The following is a 24,493-nucleotide window of genomic DNA, read 5'->3' on the forward strand; positions in this document are numbered from 1 at the left end:
CTTAGGGTAAGCAGAGATAAGCAATTTGATTGGTTGATACTTTGGGGCACGATAACTCTCTTCCTAATTGAGCTAGAATGTTCAAACTTGATGTATGTGTTGATTAGGTCAATGCCTTGATGGAGTTCGAAGATGAGCATTTTCCGCTTAGGGTAAGCAGAGATAAGCAATTTGATTGGTTGATGCTTTGGGACACGATAACTTTAGTTCTAATTAAGTGAGATTGATGAAACTTGGTGTATAGTTTCATTACAGTAATACCTTGACTAAGTTTGATAATGAGCATTTTCTGCTCAGGGTAAGCAGAGCGATACGCAATTTGATTGGTCGAGACTTTGGAAAACAATAACTCTCCTACTTTGATTGTCCCCCGCCTTTCGAAGAAAGCAGGGAACTATTAAAATGGGTTCGTCCGTCTGTCTGTTTGTCTGTCTGTCCGTTTCGCTTATTTGTGATAAATTTATATGTGTCCTCTAATTATTTTCCTATTTCGGCGGGGGACATCAGCCTCACTGTTGGCTTGTTTTTCTGCTTCATCCGGGCTAATGAAGACGGACATACACAATGCAGTTTGTTATGAGGGAAAGGTTGCTTGAACAGCAGTGGTATAGCCTAACTCTTGGTGTCCCCTGCCTTTCAAAACCTTTACTGAGTTCGATTGAGAACGTTTTCTGCTTAGACTATGTATAGTTTTATCAAAAAGATCAATGTGCAATTAATTAATATTTATTTTGGGATCGGACAGGGAACATCAGCCTCACTGTTGGCTTGTTCCAGTTGTCAGCATTTCTTTATATATCCAACGTGTATATGGGACCTTAGCTTTTTGTCCCATTAGGATGACTAGATGCTGTTCTTTGCCAGCCCAACCATCCTACACAACTAAGAATCTGTATAAACCAACAAATTAGCAGGTACCATGCAGGAGGTTTTATGTTGACATTTTCTAAACCATATCCGACTTCTGATCATTAGACTCATAAATACTTCTATTTTTTTTTTCAGTCAAATATTTTGGACGAATTGGAACGATGAGAAACCACGGATACAAAGATCTTATTTAAATGGATTTCAACCCGAGTCAATTATTACCGAACAAATACAGACACCGAATGGTCTGGCTATAGATCATAAAGCTGAGAAACTGTACTGGTCAGACGCTAGACTTGATAAAATAGAACGCTGTGATTTAGATGGTTCAAATAGAGTTGTAAGTAACAGGTTTTGTTGAGACCATTCATATTATGTTGTCTTATAATAACAGTCATTTCTCTTTCTCCATCCAAGAAATGTAAGATTTTCTTCTGGGCTAGTAGATTGGAATTAAAAGCATTCTTATGCATCCAAAAGTTGTAAGAAATAAAGTTATCTCTTCTGTGTTTAAAATTAGCAAGAATTCCTGTAATTGGATGACGATCAATGGAACAAACTTATTCTATCCCCTACTTCTTCTATTGCAGAAAAATGGCTTACTTTTAATCCTTTTGAAAATATAATAAAGTTGATTATTTAACATTTAGTTAAGAAAACAAAACCAAAATATTCATTGTAGATAATCTCCAAGCTTGGATGCAATAAAATTAAAAAGAGGAACATCAAAAGATATTAGCCAAAAAAGTTGCTGCTGACTTGTTTATATCGTCTGCAGATGGTGCCAAATGTTGTAAAATTAACCATTTTCGAACTGATATTCCTGCGTGCGAGATTCAACTTTCACAATATTCAAAATTTCCATCAAATGATGATCTGTGTCTTTGAAAATGAAAATTTGATTTCAGATTATTGTAACATCTATACCTCAACATTCATTTGGTTTGACTGTTTATGCTGATTATATATACTGGACGGACTGGATGTTACGGGCTGTTTTACGAGCCAATAAATACGACGGATCACAAATCACATGGTTGAAGAAAAATATCAAACGTCAACCAATGGCAATTGTAGCCATCGCTGAAGATGCTGATAATTGTATGTTTAATAATTTTGAAATTATTTTAGTTTTTTTTATAGATAAGATATTTCTGTTAGATCTGTATACTGACTTCCATGGTTTTTTTAAAAATTCAACCTTAATCACTTGACCAACTAAAATGGTGGAACTATAGTAAAAACCAAAGCACTTTGGTCTGATCAGCTGAGTAGAGTTGACTTAATCAGTCTAATGACTGTTCCCGAGACTGACCAATGGTTTATTACACAGATGCAGATTTTCTAAACTAATTCTAATAGTGTTTGTTCACTCATAAGAGTAATCAAATTAGTATTCTATTTTGTCCATTTTGAGAAAGGACTTTCATGGTATTTAAGTGGTCAAGGCATTGGACTCTTGATTAAAATTTCCTAGGTCCGAATCCTGGTTTGGCTGAGAAAAAGCTTCAGCTTTTTAAGCCAGTGGTTCGAACTTGTCAGGGGTGGTGCTTGCAGGGCTGACAAGTAAAACTGACTGAATGTTTAGTGCTATAGAAAACAATTATTATTATTATTATTAGTAGTAGTAGTAGTAGTAGTAGTAGTTTAGATGGGACTCAACATTGAGTTCCACCAGTGTACACATTAGTATGCACATTAAGGAGCTCTTGACAATTGAAATTCAATGAAGAGTAGGCAGAAAGGCTGCAATGGGGACTAAATTTTCCTCCTTTGCATTGCACAGAACACCAGAGAGACCAAATAATAGCCATTTGTGAGTCTTAAAATGACCAAAGTATTGTGATGATGATTGAAATAATTTAATTAAGTATCCTCTTTGTGATTGTCAAAATAATTTTGGAATCCATTTCTGTTTGATACCAGGTAAATTAAACCAATGTTATCAGAATATGTTTGGTTGTGAAGGAACATGTACCACAAATGAGAAAGGTCAACCCAGATGTGAATGTCCTAAAGGTCAATTTTTATTACCAGATGGTCGGAGATGTGCCTGTAAGTAACACCCTTAAATTACTTTTCGAATATTTTTTTTTTGTAAGGATTATTGTATCTTTAAAAGAGTGATCAATCTTCCATATTATGTCTATTCTAATAGTAAGTGCAGGGGGACTGCCCACACAAAATTTACACAAAAACAAATACACGGACAAGACATCATACTCAGGAAAACACAAACAGACAGACAATTCAAAAAAAGTGAATGGATCCGGGGGGCTAGCCGTAAACGTCCACTGCGCTTTACAGTCCCGGGTCTGTAGTTTGAAAACAATTAGGAATACAACCCAAAGAAACCATTGTGTAATGCCAGCATGAGTCATGATCTGCTATATGCTACACGAAATACGAATGTAAGCATATGTAGTAAAATTCAACTATACGGGTAACCACATCAGTGAAATGTATAAAAAAGTAGTCTAAACCTAAATGCTCTAAAATCAATCAAGAAACGTTTCAGTATTCAATACATATAGGGCACATGTTCCATCCATCACAAAAACAAAAACAAAACTGAATACAAAAAAGCAAATAGGAAATGTAGACTGTCTCGAGACACATCCGTCTGCTAACTGAGTGGCAACATTATTTTGGGAATGACGTCATATCTTAGAAGGTGATAAAAAATCACAATACTAATAAGGGCGATGATCCAGATAAAATAACGTTAAAAGCTTCAAAACTATAAGGTATAAAGTCAATATTAATCATCTAAGAATATATCAAGTTTGTCCTTCACTATGTATTAACTTTTAGACATTTTTAAAACAGTATTTTTACTTTTATATATTAGAAATCTTGTTTACGGTTAACAGTTCTGTTCTTTGAGATTTGTCAGTTGAATTGGACTTTAGACATTTTGTTCTTTGACATTATCAAATTAATATGTTTTTGTTCTGTGTTTCAGCTGATAAGAATTTGAAGTGTAATATGACAGATTTTATATGTGATGATGGTAAAATGTGTATATCTATAGAAAGAACATGTAACAGTATTTCTGATTGTATTGATGCCTCCGATGAATCCAAGGAATTCTGTGGTATGTATTAGTACAGTGTGAATAACCAAAATACCCCATTCCTATTTGTAATGCCTGAAGGTCTTGCTAGATTTTCCTGTGTAGCTAAAATGTTTCTTTGTGTTTCACATGTATAACTGAAATGTTTATTTGTATTATACATCTATAACTGAAATATCTATTTTTATATTATACATGTATAACTAAAATGTTTCCTTATGTTTCATGTATATAACCAAAATGTTTCTTTTTGTTACACATGAATAACTAAAATGTATATGTTTTATATAATACATATATAACTAAAAGGTTTCTTTGTATTTCACATCTATAACTAATCTGTTTATTTATATTATAAATGTATAATTAAAATGTTTTTGTATATTATACATTTATAACTAAAATGTTTATCTGTTGTAAAATTAAAATGTTTATCTGTTGTAAAACTAAATGGTTATTGTTGTATAACTAAAATGTTTATTTAAATTTACAGAAACACGAAGATGTCCTGTTGATTATTTTATGTGTACCAACAGACGCTGTATATATTTAGATAAAGTATGTAATGGTGTTAATGAATGTGGAGATAATTCAGATGAACGAGACTGTTCTTGTAATCAAGATGAGTTTAAATGTGATAACGGGATGTGTATATTAAACAAATATCGATGTGATAGAGATAGTGATTGTCTGGATCACTCAGATGAAAAGAACTGCAGTAAGTTAATAAACAAAAACTTTTATTCTGTCATAGACTGAACTTAAATTCCAGATTTAAAGCAGATATAAATTTTCAGACCATACAAAAAAAACCTTACCGAATTGATTCTTGTTACCAAAATTTAACAAATATGGACCAATAATGGCAATATGATTTTGCCTTTATGTATGGTCTTAAACTCTATATTTAACTATTTTCCTGGCTGATTGTCTCTTTGATATATGCTTATGTTCTTATATTTATTTCTTCAGATACCTTATAGAATTATTTCTTCATGATCTGAAAATCTCTTAAAACGATGCCCTTTAAAGTCACACTTTAATAGCAATGTTGAATTTCTTTATTATTAGTTGCTAACATTCAATTTACATGTAACTAATTGACTGACAGTATTTCAATGAACTAGTAATTTAGCTGAATCACATTCAACCCTTTCTTTCAATTATTACTGTTTTTCAGTCAAGTATTTTCAATTTCTTTCAGACATTGCCAAAAAACTGGCCAAAAATTAATATCCTGCTCTTGACAAGAAACCATACTTTTGACTCTTTTTATGTTCTAGCCATTCTCAGTATCTTATTGTAATGCATTGCTTTTACTTTAACTGAAGTCACACTTTAACGATTTTGAATTTTAATGATTGCTGACTTCTAAATAGGATATCTTTAAACCGCTTCAAGAAAATGTTTATTATCATAAAATAACATATTTACTATGTTTGAAATGATTACGAAATGCAGATAAACATGATATAAATACTAATTGACATATATCACCCAATAACACATTCTAGAGTAGATAACACTTGTGTGATAACTTTCATTATCTACTGAGCAATATCTCCTAAGGAGATATCGTTTTACATGAAATAAAATCTATACCAAAGAATTATGTTTATTTATTTGTGCGTGCAAAAAAAGCATTACGTGATAAATAAAATCTTCTACTCATCTTTTTTTATGTCAAAAAAGACTTGTACGAGATTCTCTATATAACTGACTACGAGTAGTTTAATTGTCCCCCGCCTTTCGAAGAAAGCAGAGGACTATTAAAATGGGTTCGTCCGTCTGTCTGTCTGTCCGTCTGTCCGTCTGTCTGTCCGTCTGTCTGTCCGTCACACTTTTTGGGACACAATAACTCTCTTCCTAATTGAGCTAGAATGTTCAAACTTGGTGTATGTGTTTATTAGGTCAATGCCTTGATGGAGTTCGAAGATGAGCATTTTCCGCTTAGGGTAAGCAGAGATAAGCAATTTGATTGGTTGATGCTTTGGGACACGATAACTCTCTTCCTAATTGGGCTAGAATGTTCAAACTTGGTGTATGTGTTGATTAGGTCAATGCCTTGATGGAGTTCGAAGATGAGCATTTTCCGCTTAGGGTAAGCAGAGATAAGCAATTTGATTGGTTGATGCTTTGGGACACGATAACTTTTAATTGAGCTAGAATGTTCAAACTTGGTGTATGTGTTTATTAGGTCAATGCCTTGATGGAGTTCGAAGATGAGCATTTTCCGCTTAGGGTAAGCAGAGATAAGCAATTTGATTGGTTGATACTTTGGGGCACGATAACTCTCTTCCTAATTAAGCTAGAATGTTCAAACTTGGTGTATGTGTTGATTAGGTCAATGCCTTGATGGAGTTCGAAGATGAGCATTTTCCGCTTAGGGTAAGCAGAGATAAGCAATTTGATTGGTTGATGCTTTGGGACACGATAACTTTAGTTCTAATTAAGTGAGATTGATGAAACTTGGTGTATAGATTTATTATATGAATACCTTAACTAAGTTCGATAATGAACATTTTTTGCTGAGGGTAAGCAGAGTGATAAGCAATTTGATTGGTAGAAACTTTGGAACACAATAACTCTCCTTCTAATTGAGGTAGAATGTTCAAACTTGGCATAGGTGTCTATTAGGTGAATGTTTAAACTTGATGTATATGTAGATGTTCATTAGTTGAATGTCTTGACTGAGTTCAATAATTAACATTTCGAGCTGAAGCTAAGCAGAGCTAATCGATTTCATTTGTCGATGGTTTGGGACAAGATAATCTTGATTCTATCTGATAGAGAGTGATGAAACTTAGTGAAAAAAATAAATGTGCGATTAATTAATATGTGTCATCTATTTATTTTGCAATTTCGGCGGGGGACATCAGCCTCACTGTTGGCTTGTTCTTTTTTGTACTTTAATGTCAAAAAACCCTTTGAAATCCTGTATTTTTGCTTAAAATTGAACCAACTTGTATTGATTTGCAAAAATGATTGATATCTCTTCATTCTGTGTTCAATTATCTTTCTTAATTGGTTTAAAGATATACTAAAGTGTATAACTTTGTATTTTCATAACGTGTGACTTGCATGTAAGCTAATGTAAAGAATGTCTGGTATGACCTATTACCATTAGTATAACTGTCTATATATTCTATTGTATGTTAGATCTAAATTGTACTGATGTAGAGATGGACGGTGAAAAGGTTCAAGGTCTAATTTCTTGTAATGAGACGTCTGCATGTATATTTCCCATGTGGCTTTGTGATGGTACAAATGACTGCTGGGATAATAGTGATGAAAAAGACTGCAATCCTACGGGTAAGAACAAATGAATGAAAAATGTTATTACAAATGACAATCAACATATTTACAAAATGCCATCTTCCATTTTCTGACATTGGTGGATATTTTTGGATTGTATTGAATCAAGTATTTGACCACTTGAGAGGAGCTTGCACAAACAATGATTTATCACCCAATCTTTTTGAAAAATATGTAATTTGTGAAACCAAGAAGCCTATTGAAGCCAATTTCTGGCTCTTGCTTCACTTTATGGAACCTTGTGAATGCTCTAACAACAAAAGTTATCATCTGAACTGTATCAAATTTATATACACTATTTAAATTGATAAATAAAAAAAATAAAAAAAATTATGTTTCTAAGAAATGTGTTGTTTATGAATATTTTAGTGGGTACGGCATGTCCTGCTGATTCCTTTACATGTGGAAGTGGAAGTTGTATACCACCACAATGGCGATGTGATAAAGATTTTGACTGCGCTGACGTATCTGATGAAGCTAATTGCAGTAAGTAGTCAGTTTGTGTTTGTTTTGTTGCAGGTTGGACCAAGTGGTTTACAAAAAGTTGTTTTGCTTCGTCGATCTGTCAGTCAGTGAATTTGACAATGTGTAAAGTCTAGTTCTCACTTATCTGACAAAGCCTAATATTAAGGTGTGTCTAGTCATTCAGATAGAGAAATAATTGGATGTCCCTTATGCTAATTGGTAATGGATGTCAACGATTTCTTGGCAGTTGGAATTTGTAAAAAAAAAATTCCTTTTCACATTGAACTGTAGTAATAACTATATTATGTTAATCTGAAAATGACCGAAATTAATTTTTTAAGATGTTAAACCCCTTTCATTTCAATTCCATTCTGACCTTTTAGAGATTTAATTCTTACAAATTTAATACGATGGTAAGCATTTTCACATCTTTCTTAAACAATGGCTCGAGAAATCCCTCTCTAGCCATTGCTATACTTAGAGCCAAAAGTTGGGGTTTTCAGGGAGTGTGTTTATTTTTATCACCCATTCAAATCTCTCCTGCGTACCATTGTTTGAAGTTGTAGTGCTATCCGGGGTCTGGAGATGAAGGATGATGAAAAGGTTTTTAATTATTATATATTTTAGCGTATTCTTGTAATAATGATCAGTTTGCCTGTAACGATTCTACCTGTTTACCTAAAACATGGGATTAGAAGGATGATGAAAAGGTTTTTAATTATTATATATTTTAGCGTATTCTTGTAATAATGATCAGTTTGCCTGTAACGATTCTACCTGTTTACCTAAAACATGGGAATGTGATAAACATCCAGACTGTCCTGACCAATCAGATGAACATGAAAACTGTGGTAAGTGTTTTACAATTGTCATTAAAACTTTTACAAATATTATGCACCCACATGAAAGTGTTTTCGGGCATCTGGAGCCATTTTGGATCCACAAGTATAATGTTGATTTACTAACTGGGAGTTCCCAGTGTTAGGTTAGAAAGTTCTTCAGGATTTTCCAGCCTGGTTTTTCCTTTTGCCATTGTTGCAAGACAGAGGGTATGACAAAGAAAAGCACCTAGTTATTCAGATTATATTGAAAACATGTACCATACTCTTGACTTGTACATAAAGAAGCCTTGACAGTTAGAATTTGGTAATTGAGTAGGCAGAACACCACTGTCCATCAAAAATTTCCCTCATAACTTATGCATGCTTGTGTAGAAAACATTAAAACCCCATTTCATTTTATTTGGTTATCATGTATTGTTTCCATTACGCAATATCTTTAGCACATGCCAAAACAATAATCTGAAAGTCTAAGATGGTTCATGTCTGATAACTCTTGCTAATGTATCTGCAAACCAGTGGAAGCTCTAAGGATCATCATTTGATCTGTTTAAAATATTTTTCTGAAACCAAATACAGAATGATTTAAAAGATGAAATAAGTGGAAGCTTGGGAGATCTGAAAAAACATACAGATTAGTTAATAGCATGAAATTATTGATGTGCCATGGATTTATTTTAGATATAAAGACATGTAATGATGATGAATTCCGTTGTGGATCAGGTAAATGTATACCTAAAGCATGGAAATGTGATGGAGACAGTGATTGTGAAGAAGATGATGATGAATCGATTTCTAATGGTTGTCGTAAGTTCAACTAATGTGTATTTTCAAAGCAATTTCAAATTAGAGATCACTCTATTGTAGCATAGGCAGTTGCACATGTTGCAAGTTGTGCTTGCTAATTTCTAGAACATTTGATACCAATTCACAGATGTGAGATGTTGATGATCAGCTAATTGCAATAGTTATGATGGTACAATTTGAAGATGCACACATCTAAGATATAAGTCATAAAAGTAGTCATTAATCATAATCATGGTTTTCTGTGGTAATCATAATATATTTTCAATTCGCTATACCCAGTAGACATATTTTGTAGCATACAGGTTTGTTTTTGTTAGAATGATCTTTAGAAACAGCCATGGACGAACAGAACATATAATGTACAAATTGTTCAGTGATCAGTTTTCTTATTTTATACTATTGTGGCTTACATCTTGAATGTATGATTTTATTGATATTTTTTATTTTAGCCCCAGTATTGTGTCAGGAAAATGAGTTTCAATGTTTAAACAGGAAGTGTATAACTAGTACGTTCTTCTGTGATAGAGATGATGATTGTGGAGATAACTCTGATGAACTCAGTTGTTGTAAGTATTTTAAGTATAGTTGTTATGGCACAACTTCAAGAGAAACTAACACCAAGTGGTTTAGCAAGGTTTGGCAGGCAACCCTACTCCTTGACATGTACAAACTGCGATCATAATGATTCAATCAATAACTGACCTTCTGATGTAAATCATGCGTAGTAAACCACTCAACCCCCACCCCCAATGATATTTTCCATGTAAGCTGCTATGTGGTAAATGTTTGTTTAGGCATCGAAGCTACTGCCCACCTTTGTATTGCATGAGTAGACACAGTTCCTTGCAAGGCCCTCTGGTCTGCACCACTGTCAAGGGGGAAATCACAGATGAAAATCCTGAAGAACAATTCCAGCCAACACAGGGCGTGGAACTGAGACCTGGTTAGTGAGCCAGATTCTTACTCACTGAGCCAGATTCTTACTCACTGAGCCAGATTCTTACTCACTGAGCCACTGCAGCCCCTGTAGCCCCCACTGCTGAAATCAGAAGTGGTATAGTAGTAAATATTGTAGACTGAATAAGCATAATAAACTTTACTTCTTTTCAGTCTATCCAACTTGTGGTTCAGATGAATTTAAATGTGTCAACCGAGGCATGTGTGTCAACAGTACCAAGAGATGTGATGGTCTGTTTGATTGTCCAGATCATACAGATGAAGCTAATTGTACAGTGGTTCAGTGTGGTGGAGATGATACTAAGTTTATGTGTTCAAATGGTTTATGTATACCAGAAGAATTGGTATGTGATGGTCAGGATGATTGTGGAGATAAATCAGATGAACCTGTTAATTGTGGTAAGTTGCACATTTGGCCATTTTTTATTTTTTTATGTGATGAAACAATAAACAAATTCTTTGATGTGGGTAAAAATGAAGTCTTAATTAATATTGATGATCATTGTATGTGAGTTTATGAATAGATCATTGGATGAGGCCTTGACATGATTGTGTTTTACACAAGACTGCTGTGGGTTTATAAATAGATCATTGGATGAGGTCTTGACATGATTGTGTTTAACACAAGACTACTGTGGGTTTATAAATAGATCAATGGATGATATTATTATTACTGATTGACGGTAATACAGTTTGATGTATATTGTGTATTTTAGGTTTAAACGAGTGTGACAGTAATACAGAATGTCATCATCTATGTATAGAGAAGAAGATAGGTTATGCATGTGCCTGTCATCCTGGTTATAAACTTAGACCTGATAATAAAAGTTGTGAAGGTAATATAAACTACATGTACATTATCTTTAAGTGTAATTTGTGTTTTGGAGGTAAATGCTGATTGGTAAAAAATGATTTTTCTATTTGCTTGTACAGTTCAAATTAGTTTACATGAAAATCGGCCAAGCCATCACTTATTTATACATGGTTGAACTTTATATAAAGTCATATAAAGTTTTGATATGGTTATTTTACAAAAAGGCATTATTTGGAATAATACCATTTATTAAAAAATACTATGCACAAAATACTGCAGGAATAAAATATTTAAGACCCATTAGATACTGGTAGTAGGAATCAAAGTAAAAAGGAACTGACTGCTAACAATCAGTTTAGAAGTTAATCATTGTTATTGGTGGCTATGATATATTGTAATTGTTGTTAATGAGATGTAAAAATTGAATAACAATTGTGATAGTGATGAATAACAATTGTGATAGTGAAAAGTTATTAATCTTTTTGTATTATGCATTGTATTTGTTATTTTTCAGATTTGAATGAATGCGATACTACGTATCCTTGTTCACAGTTATGTACAAATACAATGGGATCATTTCATTGTAACTGTACTAAAGGTTACAGGATGGCGCCTGATAGAACAAACTGCAAAAGTGGTAGGCTATTTTTAATTCTTATTTATTATGAAGTTTATTTTCGACACTATACAAATGATATTAACATAGGACATCAAAGATGACAGTAGACATACATTATTATTAATATTTTATCATTGTTATATACGAAACCAATTTTTATTGTAGCAAACCATTTTTTTATTATTACATATTATTGGCAATATTTGTTAGATAAACACCTGTTTGTTATTTATTTGATCTTTTACCTTATTTGTTATTACATTATGATTAACAAAATTTTATCATTGTCACAGATACAAAACCAGTTTTAATTGGACCAAACCGTTATTAACAATATTTTATCATTGTTACAGATACAAAACCAGTTTTAATTGTAACAAACCGTTATTACATTCGTAATGTGAGTGTACCTGTTGGCAATTCATCAAGATTATCAGATGACCAGAATAATGCTGTAGCTATAGACGTAGACTGGCAGGATCAGTATATATACTGGTCCGATATAACTAGCAGAAACAGTAGTATTAATAGAATGAAATATAATAGCTCTTCCAAGGCTAAAAGAGAGGTACAGTTATTGTCATATTTTATACGGTCATAATTAATGTAGAGCTATTAATAGGCATCACCCATGCTGGTCAGTTTATCCCCCTTCCCCAGTAACCCCACTTAATCTTAAATACAGATAAGTATTTCAACCAATTTTATAGAAACTTAGGATGTGACTCTATGTCCATAAGGTTGCGATTTAAGTTTCTGGTCATGAGATGATGAAGCCTATCCATTCAGATTTGGTGTGAAGCATTGGGAGTCATGAAGGCATCCCTTCTTATCAAATTTGGTCAACATCCAACATCCAAGTTTTCATTGCAGATAAGCTGCTGTTGAGATATAGCAACTGTAGGTGAAGTTCCACGCTTTGTGTGGCTATCTTTTAATTGATTTTAAATAAAACTTTGCATACAAATGTGGTAGTTGTACTATTTTTTTATGTATTGTCTTACACTCTGCAATAGCCAATTGTTCTAGAATGAGGTCTCATTGATGTGTTTTTATTTATTGTATTTGGTTGTCTTTCAGGTACAAGTATTACATAGTTCAACAGTACGTAATCCTGATGGTCTGGCTGTTGATTGGGTTGGTCGTAATCTGTACTGGTGTGATAAAACCACAGATACTATCGAAGTTTCTAAACTAGATGGTCAATACCGCAGAGTTCTTCTTCGTGAAGGCTTACAGGTAGGTACATATGTTACTAAAAGAAAAAGTCATATTACAGGCCAGCTGGTTCACTTGAATATTGTGCAGGTGTTTTGTGGCCTTATATTGGTCTGAGAATGTAGCCTTTAATAAACAAACTTAGTCACAATAGGCCTTAAATGGGTAATCATTTCCCATTCATCTGTCTCATAATTAGAATTAAATTAGGTCTTGCGGTTAAAAAGGTTTGTTTATATCAGTGGTGTAAGGTGTGCCTCCATATGACTCTATCTCTTTTGAATTAGTGACAGTACTTGGAACAAATAAAAAAGCAGGAAGAGATCTGTACCTGAAAATTATCCATGCCAATGATTAGACTAGCTCAATATAGGCCAAGTTTTAAAACCCTTTGTACAAATTTATGCAAAACAAATCGGTCATGTACCTTCTTGGCATTGATGTTTGGGGATAGAAATGAGTTATCGTTGTATTGACAGATGGTTACAAAGACATAAAGATTGTAACATGTCAAAAATAATGTAAACTTTAAAATGGTCATAACGTACATGTGTATTAGGACTGATTGATTTGAGTACTTTTGACTAATATGCTTTTTTTAATAATGTAGACCTATGTCCTGAAAATTGATATTTGCTGTTTATTCTGATTAATCATGTTCTCGTTAACAATCCTTTATTTTAACTTTGTTTACAGGAACCTCGTGGATTGGAAGTATTTCCACAAAAAGGTGTTTTGTTCTACACAGATTGGGGTGATAATCACCATATTGGAAGAATGTGGATGGACGGTAGCAAACGACAAACTATCATCAAGGACAATTTAAGATGGCCGAATGCTTTAACTATTGACTATATTACAGAAAAGATCATTTGGGCTGATGGCAGTCTGGATTATATTGCCATGGCTAATCTTGACGGAAGTGGACGTAGGATTATTATCGGAGACAGCGTTAAAGTACCACATGTGTTTGCTCTAGCTACATTTGAAAATTACATCTACTGGACTGATTGGGAGCACATGGGAATCTTCTATGCCCATAAATTTTCTGGAGAAAATATTACCCTTCTGACTAACATGGTCCACAAACCCATGGGATTACAGATTTTCCACCCACTCAAACAGATAAAGCCAGGTAAGTATCAACCCCCTGCGTTTATTCAAAGAACTATGATTACTGTTGAGGCAGAGCAAGAAAATTCATTGAAATTTTATGAAGTAGGTCAATGACAGACATCAGAGGGTTTTGTGTATACTGTAAAACATGTGTGGCCTATTGCCAGTCTCAACGTTGTTCTGTAAAATGGAAAAATTACCCACTCAAATCGTGTTACAGATGAAATTATCTTCTAATAACAAAAAGTGGCACATCAACACGTCAAGATGATTGCCATTCCTATTAGTGACTGAGATATCGGCTTCTGAAATTCACATCCCTAATACTAACAACATGATACTGACTTTTCCACAGCTATCTTTTTTTTCTCACAGATTTTATTTTCCTCCTCAGCCAACATTTCGGATCATACTGGCTTTGCTAACCCCTCTGACTTTGAAGACCCCCAAAAAGTTTTCACAGACCCCTAGATCCATTGCGGTCCCCATGTTGATATACATTGATCGAACCAAAGATCAAAATGTATATATGTCCATCTCCTTCAGATCACTTTAATTTTATAACACATATATTGACTAGACAGTCTTATTCCAAACTTTCACTTAAACATAGAAATAATATGTTATATTGATAGCACGGTTAAGCTCCAAGCAATCTATTAGAGGTAAAACAATCTGCTTATTCAACGAAAAGAACAAAGGAAGATTTCCCGTCCATGTTAAGGGGATCACGTGGCTAAGTGGGTAAGACGCTGGCTCGCTAGCCTGGATGTCGGGTGTTCGATCCCTGCATTGGCCGAGAAAGTTCATCCAGATTTTCCGGCGTGGTTCCCCCTTATCAGTGATGCAGGACGGAGGGCCTGACAAGGACAACTGTCTAGTCCTTCGAATGAGACGAAAAACCAAGGTCCCATGTATACATTGGAATGCACGTAAAAGATCCCTTGGCAGTTGGAATTCGATATAAGAGTAGGCCTCATAGCACACTGTATGGCGTATGCCCATCTTCAATTAGCCCAGGTTAGGTGCAGAAGAGTAGGACGTTAAACCCCATTTCATTTCATTTTTGTACTGTTATAAGCTTGGCTGTATTGCTAGATCCGTCTTCATTCGCTCAGTCGATGCAGAAAAGACCCCATTTCGTGTATTGCTAGATATTTAAATACAATCAGGATAGAAAACCTTAATAACAGTTTAATTTGTAACTTTAGATGTGAATCCATGTGCTGATAATAATGGTGACTGTAGCCATCTGTGTCTATTGAGACCCCATGAAGGAAATCTAGATTATTTAGAACATATATGTTCATGTCCTGAAAATTTCCATTTATCGAAAGATAACAAGAATTGTATCTCCAATTGTACGAGGTAAGACTTTATAGATTTTAAAAAGTAGCTATTATGGTCCCTTGAGATTAATAAGTCATGCACTAGAATGCCCCCCCCCCCCCGCCAAATCTGAATGTATGATATATTAAAAGTCTTGAACACTTTAGAATCACTTACAAACTACAATATTGTATGTATATCTAATAGGTACATCTGTCAAAATTGATTCAATTCCTTTCAGTATTTATAAAGATATGACAGATTGAAAATTCATCGTTCTATGTTGTTCGCTACGTAATAACCTCAATGAAATTTGTTGATGGGGGTTGGGTGGCTGAATGGTTAGCATGTGCGCCCTGTACCATAAAGTCTGTCATTGAGTCAACTGGCATGGTTTCGAATCCCCTGTTGTACGTGGCAAGCAGTAGGGTCGCCTGTCCAACCTCATGGGTTTTCTCCGGGTCCTCCAGTTTCCTCCCACTGCTAAAGACCCCTACGGGCAAGCGAATTATTGAAATAAAATTAAACCATGTGTTAGTCCCGAAATGACCTAGTTTGTGTCGAGTGGACGTTAAACTCCATTTCTCTCTCTTTCTCTCTGTTTTAATCTGACTGAATTAAATATTAGAGTGGATTACACCATGAGAAATTTGATATTTTTGTGGAAAATGCTAATGACTCATTATTACTTTAACAACTAAAAATCTTTATAATTTATTTTTTATAAATGTTAAATATCTTTATTTTCTTTATATAGTGCTCAGTTCTTATGTGAAGAATCATCTAAATGTATACCATTTTGGTGGAAATGTGACGGCCATCCTGATTGTGGTGATAGGTCGGATGAACCACATGATTGCAGTGAGTATATGTCGATATATTTCAAAGAAAAATACAATTTTGAACAGTATTAATGATAATATATAATAATGATAAGGAGTCTTAAAAGGCACTAAAATCCACATCACAATAGGGAAATGCTCTAAGAGATTCCAAAGCATTGCAGAGATATATGAAATGACTGGCACCAAATGTTTTCAGTTTGTATTTGGGTGTCTCAAAGCAGACATCGATCAGTAGAATGCAGGGACCTGGTTTGAACATATGGGTGAACAAGATTTTGTAGATAGGGTGGAGCCATTTTTGACACAGTTTGAAATGTTAAAGAGAGCACTTTAAATTCGCCTCATTCCTGAATCTAATCCAATGTAGAGAGTTTAGAGATGGTGATATGTGAGAACACAGTTTAGTCCTGGGTCCATATTCAAAGGGTATCTTAAGTCTAAGATACTCACTTAACTGCTAAATTGTAGACAAATTTTAATGCTCCACTCCTATCAGCTCCATCCATTTTAGTTGTATTGTATATTATTTGCATTGTATATTTACATTGTATATTTTTATATATTTACAATGTATCTTATAGATATTGTATGTTTACATTATATCTTATAGATATTGTATATTTACATTGTATGTGTATTTTGTATATTTATATTGTAAATTTGTAGAAAAGTATCTATGTGTAATGGCTGGTTTATTCCAATGTGATAATGCTACTAATGCACAACAATGTTTTCCACCAAGTATGATCTGTGATGGTAAAAAACAATGTGATGATGGTTCCGATGAAAAGAACTGTGGTATGTTTTTCTTAAACTTCTATTTGGATAGCAAAGGTCACTTCATTAAATCTTTTTCTTGAATTTTTTATCTGTATGTTTTTATTAAAAGGATGGGGTCTTATACATCATTTTATTTTTTCTGAGGTTAATTGACGTGGATCTCATGAAGTTTGTGCATATTTTTGGCTAGGAATATCAGGCTAAATGTCAGGAATTTTAACAGATTTATTGTGAACTATTCAACAAATGATTATACAGAACTTTATAACAAGGGAAAAAAAATACTTAAAAATTATCCCATAATGTACTCGGCCATATTCTACCAGAAATGGGAAAAATGATTAAAAATACAAGACTTTGCTTTATTTTTAGAATCGTATCCATGCCTAGAGCATCATATGAAATGTCATGCAGACAATAAATGTATACCAGATCATTTTAAATGTGATCATAATAATACTTGTTCCGATGGTGAAGACGAACTAGATTGTCGTAAGTAAAATTAATATATTTGTATGTAGGACATTTTGTAGAAAACTTGAATAAAACCAACATAAAGATACTTGTGCTTTGCATGAAGGATAGAATATTGGTAACTTGAGCTATTGACCATACTAATACATCACTATGAATGTTTTCTATAAAATTCTTATATTTGTTTTATACAGCTGCTACCACATGTAGCGCTAATCAGTTTGAGTGTGCTAATGGACGATGTGTACCATATGTGTGGAAATGTGATAACGATGATGATTGTGGCGATTGGTCAGACGAGCCTCATAATTGTACTGAAATAACATGTAAAGCAGATCATATTAAATGCAAAAATGGGCGATGTATTCCTGAGGCATGGACGTGTGATGGAGATCGAGATTGTGGTGAAGACGATGATACTGATGAACATTATGGGAAATGTCGTAAGTTTCTGTCTTGTGTCTTTTTGAAATGTATTTTTGCTCTTGAGCCTTTCCGAGGGTGGATGGGGTGGTGGTGGATGGCTGAATGGTTAGCATGTGCACGCTGTATCATAAGGTCTGTCATTGAGTCAATTGGCGTGGTTTTGATTCCCCAGTTGTACTTGACAAGGAGTAGGGTCGCCTGTCCAACCTCAAGGGTTTTCTCTGGGTCCTTTGGTTTCCTCCCACTGCTACAGACCCGTACGTACAAGTGAATTATTGAAATAAAATTGAACCATGTGTTAGTCCCAAAATGACCTAGTTTGTGTCAGTTTGGATTGAGGTATGGAAGTGTAAAAAGCTCTGTATTTCTTATTTAGAAATGCAAATCTGATTTCTTTTTAACAGCAAAAGATATCAGTTCTCCTGAGCAATATTCAATTAAAGTATAATAATAGTAAAAATAAGTAATGTATGTAGGGCCGACAACTCAACTCTGCATGCTGCTATCAGGTATATGCGTGGATGTAAAACCCTATTTTTTCTCCCTCATTTCTATTTTGGGTTATTTGTTTTTTTTCAGAGGACCGTACATGTGATCCAACATATTTTCACTGTGCGAATGGACATTGTATACCTGGTCGATGGAAATGTGATGATTATGATGATTGCAGAGATAACTCTGATGAAATGAATTGCGGTAAAAAAAAATTCTTTTGAAGCTAGAATATAATACAAGTATAAAGTTTAGACTGTACACAATCATAGTCATGCATAGAGTTTAAACCATACACACAGTTTAAACCACACACAGTAAAATATAGAGTTGAGACTATACACTATCAAGTATAGTTGTTAAACCATATACAGTGAACACAGTCAAATAGAGAGTTCAAACCATACACACAGTCAATTAATATAGAGTTTAAACCATACAGTCAAATATAGAGTTTAATCCATACGCAGTCAAATAAGAGTTTAAACATAGTGAAGTATAGAGTTAAACCATACACGGTCAAATGTGTTAATATAATGCCAAATCATTTGTTCATGAGAAAACCCTTGCTATTAACACTGTTAAAGGGGAATAGTCTATGTCATATAAGTAGTGTAAAGTAGTGAAATGATTTGTGCACATGGCAGTATGTATTATATAATTACACTTTCTAGAACACCTGATACCTCATAAAGTTATTAGGTTTTATTGAATTTAATTTAAAAGTAATTTGAATAAATAGTGTACAGATTTCAAATTAGTACTGTTTGTATTAAATGTTATTAAATGTTTTTATTCCTTCCAGCTCCAAGGAATTGTTCAGAATCTGAGTTCCGATGTACAGAAATAGGTAAATGTATACCTAGGAAGTTACGATGTAACAAGGAGATTAACTGTGAAGATGGAAGTGATGAAGTTAATTGTGATGGTAAGTCAGATTTAAAGATATATTCATCAACTGTCAAGATCTAAAAATGCCTATCCTCTGATTTTAAAATATTCAAATCACCAATGAAATTGTATTGCCAAAAACGTTTAAATTCTCCCAATAAAACCTTTTCCTTGTTCTGCACAACTGTCTGAAGCTCAATGTTACAAAATAAAAATACAAACATTCAGTTTCAATAGGTGGTTGATTGAGATAGTAAGATCTACATATTTACTTGCTTAAGTTACCATGCTAATTCCAAGTGGCAAAATATTTTGAGGAAAGCATTCCAGAAAAATAATTTTGGTGATTAATTTGTATATTATTAATTATTATGGAAACTGCTCCTTTAAAAGCCGTGTTTCATTAATTAATAATGTACTGTATAATTTTGTAGACATTACCTGCTCTGATGATGAATTCATGTGTTCAACTATCAAACATTGTATACCAAATAGTTGGCGATGTGATGGCGATACTGATTGTGCTGATGGTACAGATGAATGGAACTGCAGTAAGTTTTGTTTATGATTTAAATGTAGACCTAGTTGGCCAACTTGAGTGGTGTAACACACATGCTTATGATCGAATGATCTGTCATCGATGTAAGTGTCATTGGTTCGATCCCATTCTTCAATCTACATTACCACATGAGTTTTGTCTGTTTTTTTCCAAACGTCCAAATTTTTAGTGTCAACATTAAGTTCACCTCTCTCTCTTTTTTTGAATTGCCAAATCACTCCCTGTTATTAGTGGCTCCTAAACCCCATTTCTCTCCCTCATGTGATTAATGAATCAAATGTTGACAATTTTCTATTTTTCAGCACGTAATTGTTCTGAACATGAGTTTAAATGTGATAACAGTTTATGTCAATCAGCGTTATGGCGGTGTGATGGTGACAATGATTGTGGTGATGATTCAGACGAACATAATTGCAGTTTGTATTATATTTATTTACATCAATTTTCAGCTTAAATCCTGCTTTCCATGTACATGTTCCGGTGACTAAAAAATTGGTCTAATGCAAATGTAATTCGACTTTTCCGATGGTTACTTCCTTGAAATTTTGTTTCATTAGACTTCTGGACAAAACAATTCCTCTTCATAGTGTTAAACAGAAAAGTCCAATCTCAAATCACTGAATGCTCAAATGTTATACTAAAGGAATCAGTGATATCCGAAAAGTCCAATTTCTGATTAGAGTCATCTTCAGTCTCTGCTACATCATAGTGGAATGTAAAGTTTTAACTTGTTTCAAATAACTAAAGAAATATTTTACCACTAAATCATAAATACTTTGAGAATGAATTGTGTAGTTGTTTCAAAGAAATTCTGTATTCTAACTTTATAAAGGGTCTTTTGAACCTTGGTGGCTATGGTGCAGGTGCTCCATGTGTCCCGTGGTTAATCCGCCACTGTATAGTATCTGTATAGTGAGAATTTGCGTTAATATTTGATGTTATTATTTTTTTTAGCCAACTATGTATGTACACCAGGTAGATTCCGATGTAACAGCACCAGTATCTGTATATGGTATAATATGGTATGTGATGGTAAAAATGATTGTCTAGATGGTGAAGATGAAGGAGATTTCTGTAAGTGCTTGATATAGGTGACTCATTCCAAACTTAATAACAGAGAATGATTCCAAATTTTAATTAGCTGCCGTTAAAAACCAAGGTTTTTTCCATATAAGTAGTCTGCTTGGGAACCACTGTGGCTCAGTGAGTAAAATGATGGCTCACTAACCAGGAGGTTCGTGCGCTCAATTTCTGCCTCCACTAAGAAAGTTCTGCTGGATTTTCCAGCCTGGTTCTCCATGTTACTGGGGCAGGATGGGGGAGTCTGGCAAGGTATAGAATCTAGTCAGCTGGATATAAACAATGTCCATGTTGGCATGCATGTAAAAGAACACTTGGCACTTGGAATTCAACAAAGTGTAGGCATTATAGAAAATAGGACATTGAACCCCATATTAATTCCTTTCCCTCCTCTTTCTGTATGGAAGGTATATAAGTTAAAGAAAATTTATGCACATCATCGCTTAGCTTTTGATCAGATTATAATACATAGGCAATTTCCCCTTTTGTCAATTAGAGTTCTACTTTCTTCTACTTATATTAGTAGTATTATGTTTTTTCATTTTTGACATGAAGAACAACATTATATTTAATATTAACAATGCTATATTCATTCATTATGACCTAATTTTCCTTCCACCTGTATGATGTTCATAAGTTTATTTTTGTGATCAAATTGCAGGTAAAGAACCTGAAACCTGTAAAACAACAGACTTCAGATGTAATTCTACTAATGTTAGCCAATGTATAGGAATGGAAAAACTGTGTGATAATGTAGTCGATTGTAAAGATGGGTCAGATGAAAATGCCAAGTTCTGTGGTAAGTACCAATGTGTATAATCTGCAATGAAGGGAAAAAACACTGATGAACAAATTGTTTGGATATTAGGCGTTATGTGGATCATCTGTTCTAATTCTAAACAACATGCTGTGTGTCTTGATCCAATGGAGAGCCACAGAGGCTCAGCAAGTAAAGCAATGGCTGACTAACAAGGATGTCCTGGGTTCAATCCATGTGTTCACCGGAAGATTTTCTCACTGTGGTTTTCCCCTGTTAGTGCTGCAGGCAAGGAATAGTGTCTAGTCGTTTGGATTGGACAAAGAACTGAGGTCATGTGTATATGTCTGTGTGCCCGTAAATGAACCCTTGAACAGTTGCAAATTGATAAGACAGCTGTCTGAGCTAATTTTCCACATAGCACAATGCATAGCTTTTCATTAACCCAGTTGGCACAAAAAAAGTTAGACATTAATCCGCATTACTCATCAAGCCACAAGTGTGTTCAAATATGACACATTAAGATATTAAAATTACATTATATAGTACTGTTATTTGTAAAGCAATGAAAAAAGCTAATGGTGCTCACAGTTCTTACATGGATTTGAATAACCAATTAAATGGAATTGTATTTTCAGAGGGTATGTCATGGAGAAGAAACTGTTCAGTTAATAATGGAGGCTGTCAATATCATTGTACCCAAGATGCCTATAGTGTTAAGTGTTCATGTAAAGAAGGATATAAACTAGATACCGACGGATTTAATTGCATTTGTAAGTACCGTCAGTTTAATTATTGTTAAAATCCAAATTTTATTACCAAATCATTGATCTTGAAGTTTGATATTACATGGTTAATACATAATTATATACATATTTGTTTTTAGATCACAATCCTTGTTCTGAGTTTGGCGTCTGCTCCCAGATGTGTAACTTTACGTCGCATGCTATGAAACCAAACTGTTTATGTGAAAATGGTTTTACTAAGTTTGAAAAATCTTGTTTTGCTCAAGGTAATTATTTTCAATATTAACTCAGTGAGACCTGATCCACTTATTTTCTTTAAAATTAAAACAAATAATTGTTTAAACATAGATACACGAAACATTTAGTTTGGTTGCTTGGCTTCTAATATTCTTACTGGAAAATTACATTGTTTGTCCCTAAATGACCCAAACAAGTTGTTCAAATCATTTACGCACTCAATCGTTTATTATTGTTGACTCTTGAAAATGCAGATGGCCTATTGGTCTAAGGTGTGCGTATTAGATCATAAGGTCTGTCATCGAGTCAAGTGGGGCCTGTCCAACGCACTTTGAAGACATTAAAAAGACCTGCAATAGGCAGATTTAAACAACAATTTATATAACATTTTAAGCCATAAAAAAAGACCTGCCATAGACAGATTTAATCTATATTTATAGGTGATCCACCAACCATGTTGGTAGCCGAGGAGGGCAGACTTATACGTACAGCCTTAACTAATCTAACCAATCAGAAAGAATCCCATTTACCTCTCTCACCAAATGATATTGATAACCATATTGTTGCTATGGACGTAGATGTGTCTGGAACAGACTGGAAAGCCTTTACAGTTTTATTATCTAAAAATCATACCTGGGTAGTTGTGTCTACAAAGATCAACAAAAAGGCTGTCAATAAAAGACAGAAACGTGATAATTCAGACACAAAGGTAAGTGAAAATTTTGAGATACTTTGATTGGATATAGCACAGTGTAATAAACCATGTCAGACATTGTGATTATTTTTTATAAACCAGTATAATAGATGATAATGGATTTACTAAATGTAGACCAATTTTATTCAGAAATATATAAACTGTTTTGTGACATCATGGTTTTATAAGAAAAGTGTAGTTTTTTTGTTGCATCAGCCAAATGTCTTGTTGTTGACTATCTGCCTGACAAAACATGCAGCACACACCACACGAATTTCTTGTCACAGATGTTTGGTTGACAATTTTACATTATATACAGGAATTCCCTGATTCCTGTCACGCTTATGGCAATGTTTATGAGACGTTCACCCATACAAAGCTGAATATAATTGCATCCATCAAACACTTAAGCAAACCATCGCTGTTGTCACAGCATGTAAATATATTCAGCAACCCAGATGGTTTGTCTGCAATATTTAACTGGCGTGATTATTTGTTGGGGATGGAAAATCTATGGTGTAGACAGACCTTTAAATTTCATACTGATTACAGCCACTGAGTGGTGAGTGTGTCTTTTATTAACAGCATCACAGATATGTCTTAAAATAAATATTAAAACCATTGTGAATTTTGGTATTTTCAGCAAAATTTATATTGGAGCCATGCTGATATTCGTGGTTTAACAGCTGATTGGGTCAGTAAACGTTTATATTGGACCGAAAGTGCCACACAGACTATTAAAGCTGCAACCTATCAGGGTGATCGAATAATAGAAATCATATCATCTGATTTAGAAGATCCACAAGATATTGTCATACATCCAAAAAACAAGTAAGTAATATTGAAAAGTAGTGATTGAAGTATGAAAACAAACAAAGGATAATTTATAGAGATAGATGTAGGTATATGTATGTTTAAGTACCAATTTCTTGCCATCACCCTACAGTACAGAGTTCATTGGGTTAAGAAGATTTTTTCAAATCGCATATAGCCCCTTTATCCCTAAGATTATTAATAGTTTATGTTTGTTTTTCAAAAAGGTGGGCTTGGGTGGCCAAATAGTTATGGTCTGTCATTGAGTCAAGAG

General features: G+C 33.9%; 1 protein-coding gene across 1 annotated transcript in view; it reads left to right on the forward strand.

The window, feature by feature from the left end:
- The window catches only part of LOC126832358 (low-density lipoprotein receptor-related protein 1), a 163,502-nt gene that overhangs the window by 122,832 nt on the left and 16,177 nt on the right, over window positions 1–24,493 (forward strand). The window contains exons 48-78 of the mRNA XM_050563103.2: window positions 1,006–1,210; window positions 1,779–1,971; window positions 2,797–2,925; window positions 3,836–3,967; window positions 4,440–4,664; window positions 7,106–7,258; window positions 7,631–7,747; window positions 8,461–8,577; window positions 9,247–9,372; window positions 9,822–9,938; window positions 10,483–10,728; window positions 11,046–11,165; window positions 11,658–11,780; window positions 12,116–12,330; window positions 12,843–13,001; window positions 13,677–14,115; window positions 15,308–15,464; window positions 16,183–16,286; window positions 16,937–17,068; window positions 17,423–17,542; window positions 17,719–17,967; window positions 18,530–18,646; window positions 19,248–19,370; window positions 19,768–19,884; window positions 20,195–20,308; window positions 20,847–20,966; window positions 21,634–21,771; window positions 22,368–22,502; window positions 22,616–22,741; window positions 23,153–23,421; window positions 24,050–24,237. Coding sequence (XP_050419060.2) covers window positions 1,006–1,210; window positions 1,779–1,971; window positions 2,797–2,925; window positions 3,836–3,967; window positions 4,440–4,664; window positions 7,106–7,258; window positions 7,631–7,747; window positions 8,461–8,577; window positions 9,247–9,372; window positions 9,822–9,938; window positions 10,483–10,728; window positions 11,046–11,165; window positions 11,658–11,780; window positions 12,116–12,330; window positions 12,843–13,001; window positions 13,677–14,115; window positions 15,308–15,464; window positions 16,183–16,286; window positions 16,937–17,068; window positions 17,423–17,542; window positions 17,719–17,967; window positions 18,530–18,646; window positions 19,248–19,370; window positions 19,768–19,884; window positions 20,195–20,308; window positions 20,847–20,966; window positions 21,634–21,771; window positions 22,368–22,502; window positions 22,616–22,741; window positions 23,153–23,421; window positions 24,050–24,237 — 5,025 coding nt within the window. The remainder of the gene's footprint in view (window positions 1–1,005; window positions 1,211–1,778; window positions 1,972–2,796; window positions 2,926–3,835; window positions 3,968–4,439; window positions 4,665–7,105; window positions 7,259–7,630; window positions 7,748–8,460; window positions 8,578–9,246; window positions 9,373–9,821; window positions 9,939–10,482; window positions 10,729–11,045; window positions 11,166–11,657; window positions 11,781–12,115; window positions 12,331–12,842; window positions 13,002–13,676; window positions 14,116–15,307; window positions 15,465–16,182; window positions 16,287–16,936; window positions 17,069–17,422; window positions 17,543–17,718; window positions 17,968–18,529; window positions 18,647–19,247; window positions 19,371–19,767; window positions 19,885–20,194; window positions 20,309–20,846; window positions 20,967–21,633; window positions 21,772–22,367; window positions 22,503–22,615; window positions 22,742–23,152; window positions 23,422–24,049; window positions 24,238–24,493) is intronic.

The sequence above is a fragment of the Patella vulgata genome, chromosome 9 (genome assembly GCF_932274485.2).
Source record: "Patella vulgata chromosome 9, xgPatVulg1.2, whole genome shotgun sequence".
In the NCBI taxonomy this organism is placed as follows: domain Eukaryota; kingdom Metazoa; phylum Mollusca; class Gastropoda; family Patellidae; genus Patella; species Patella vulgata.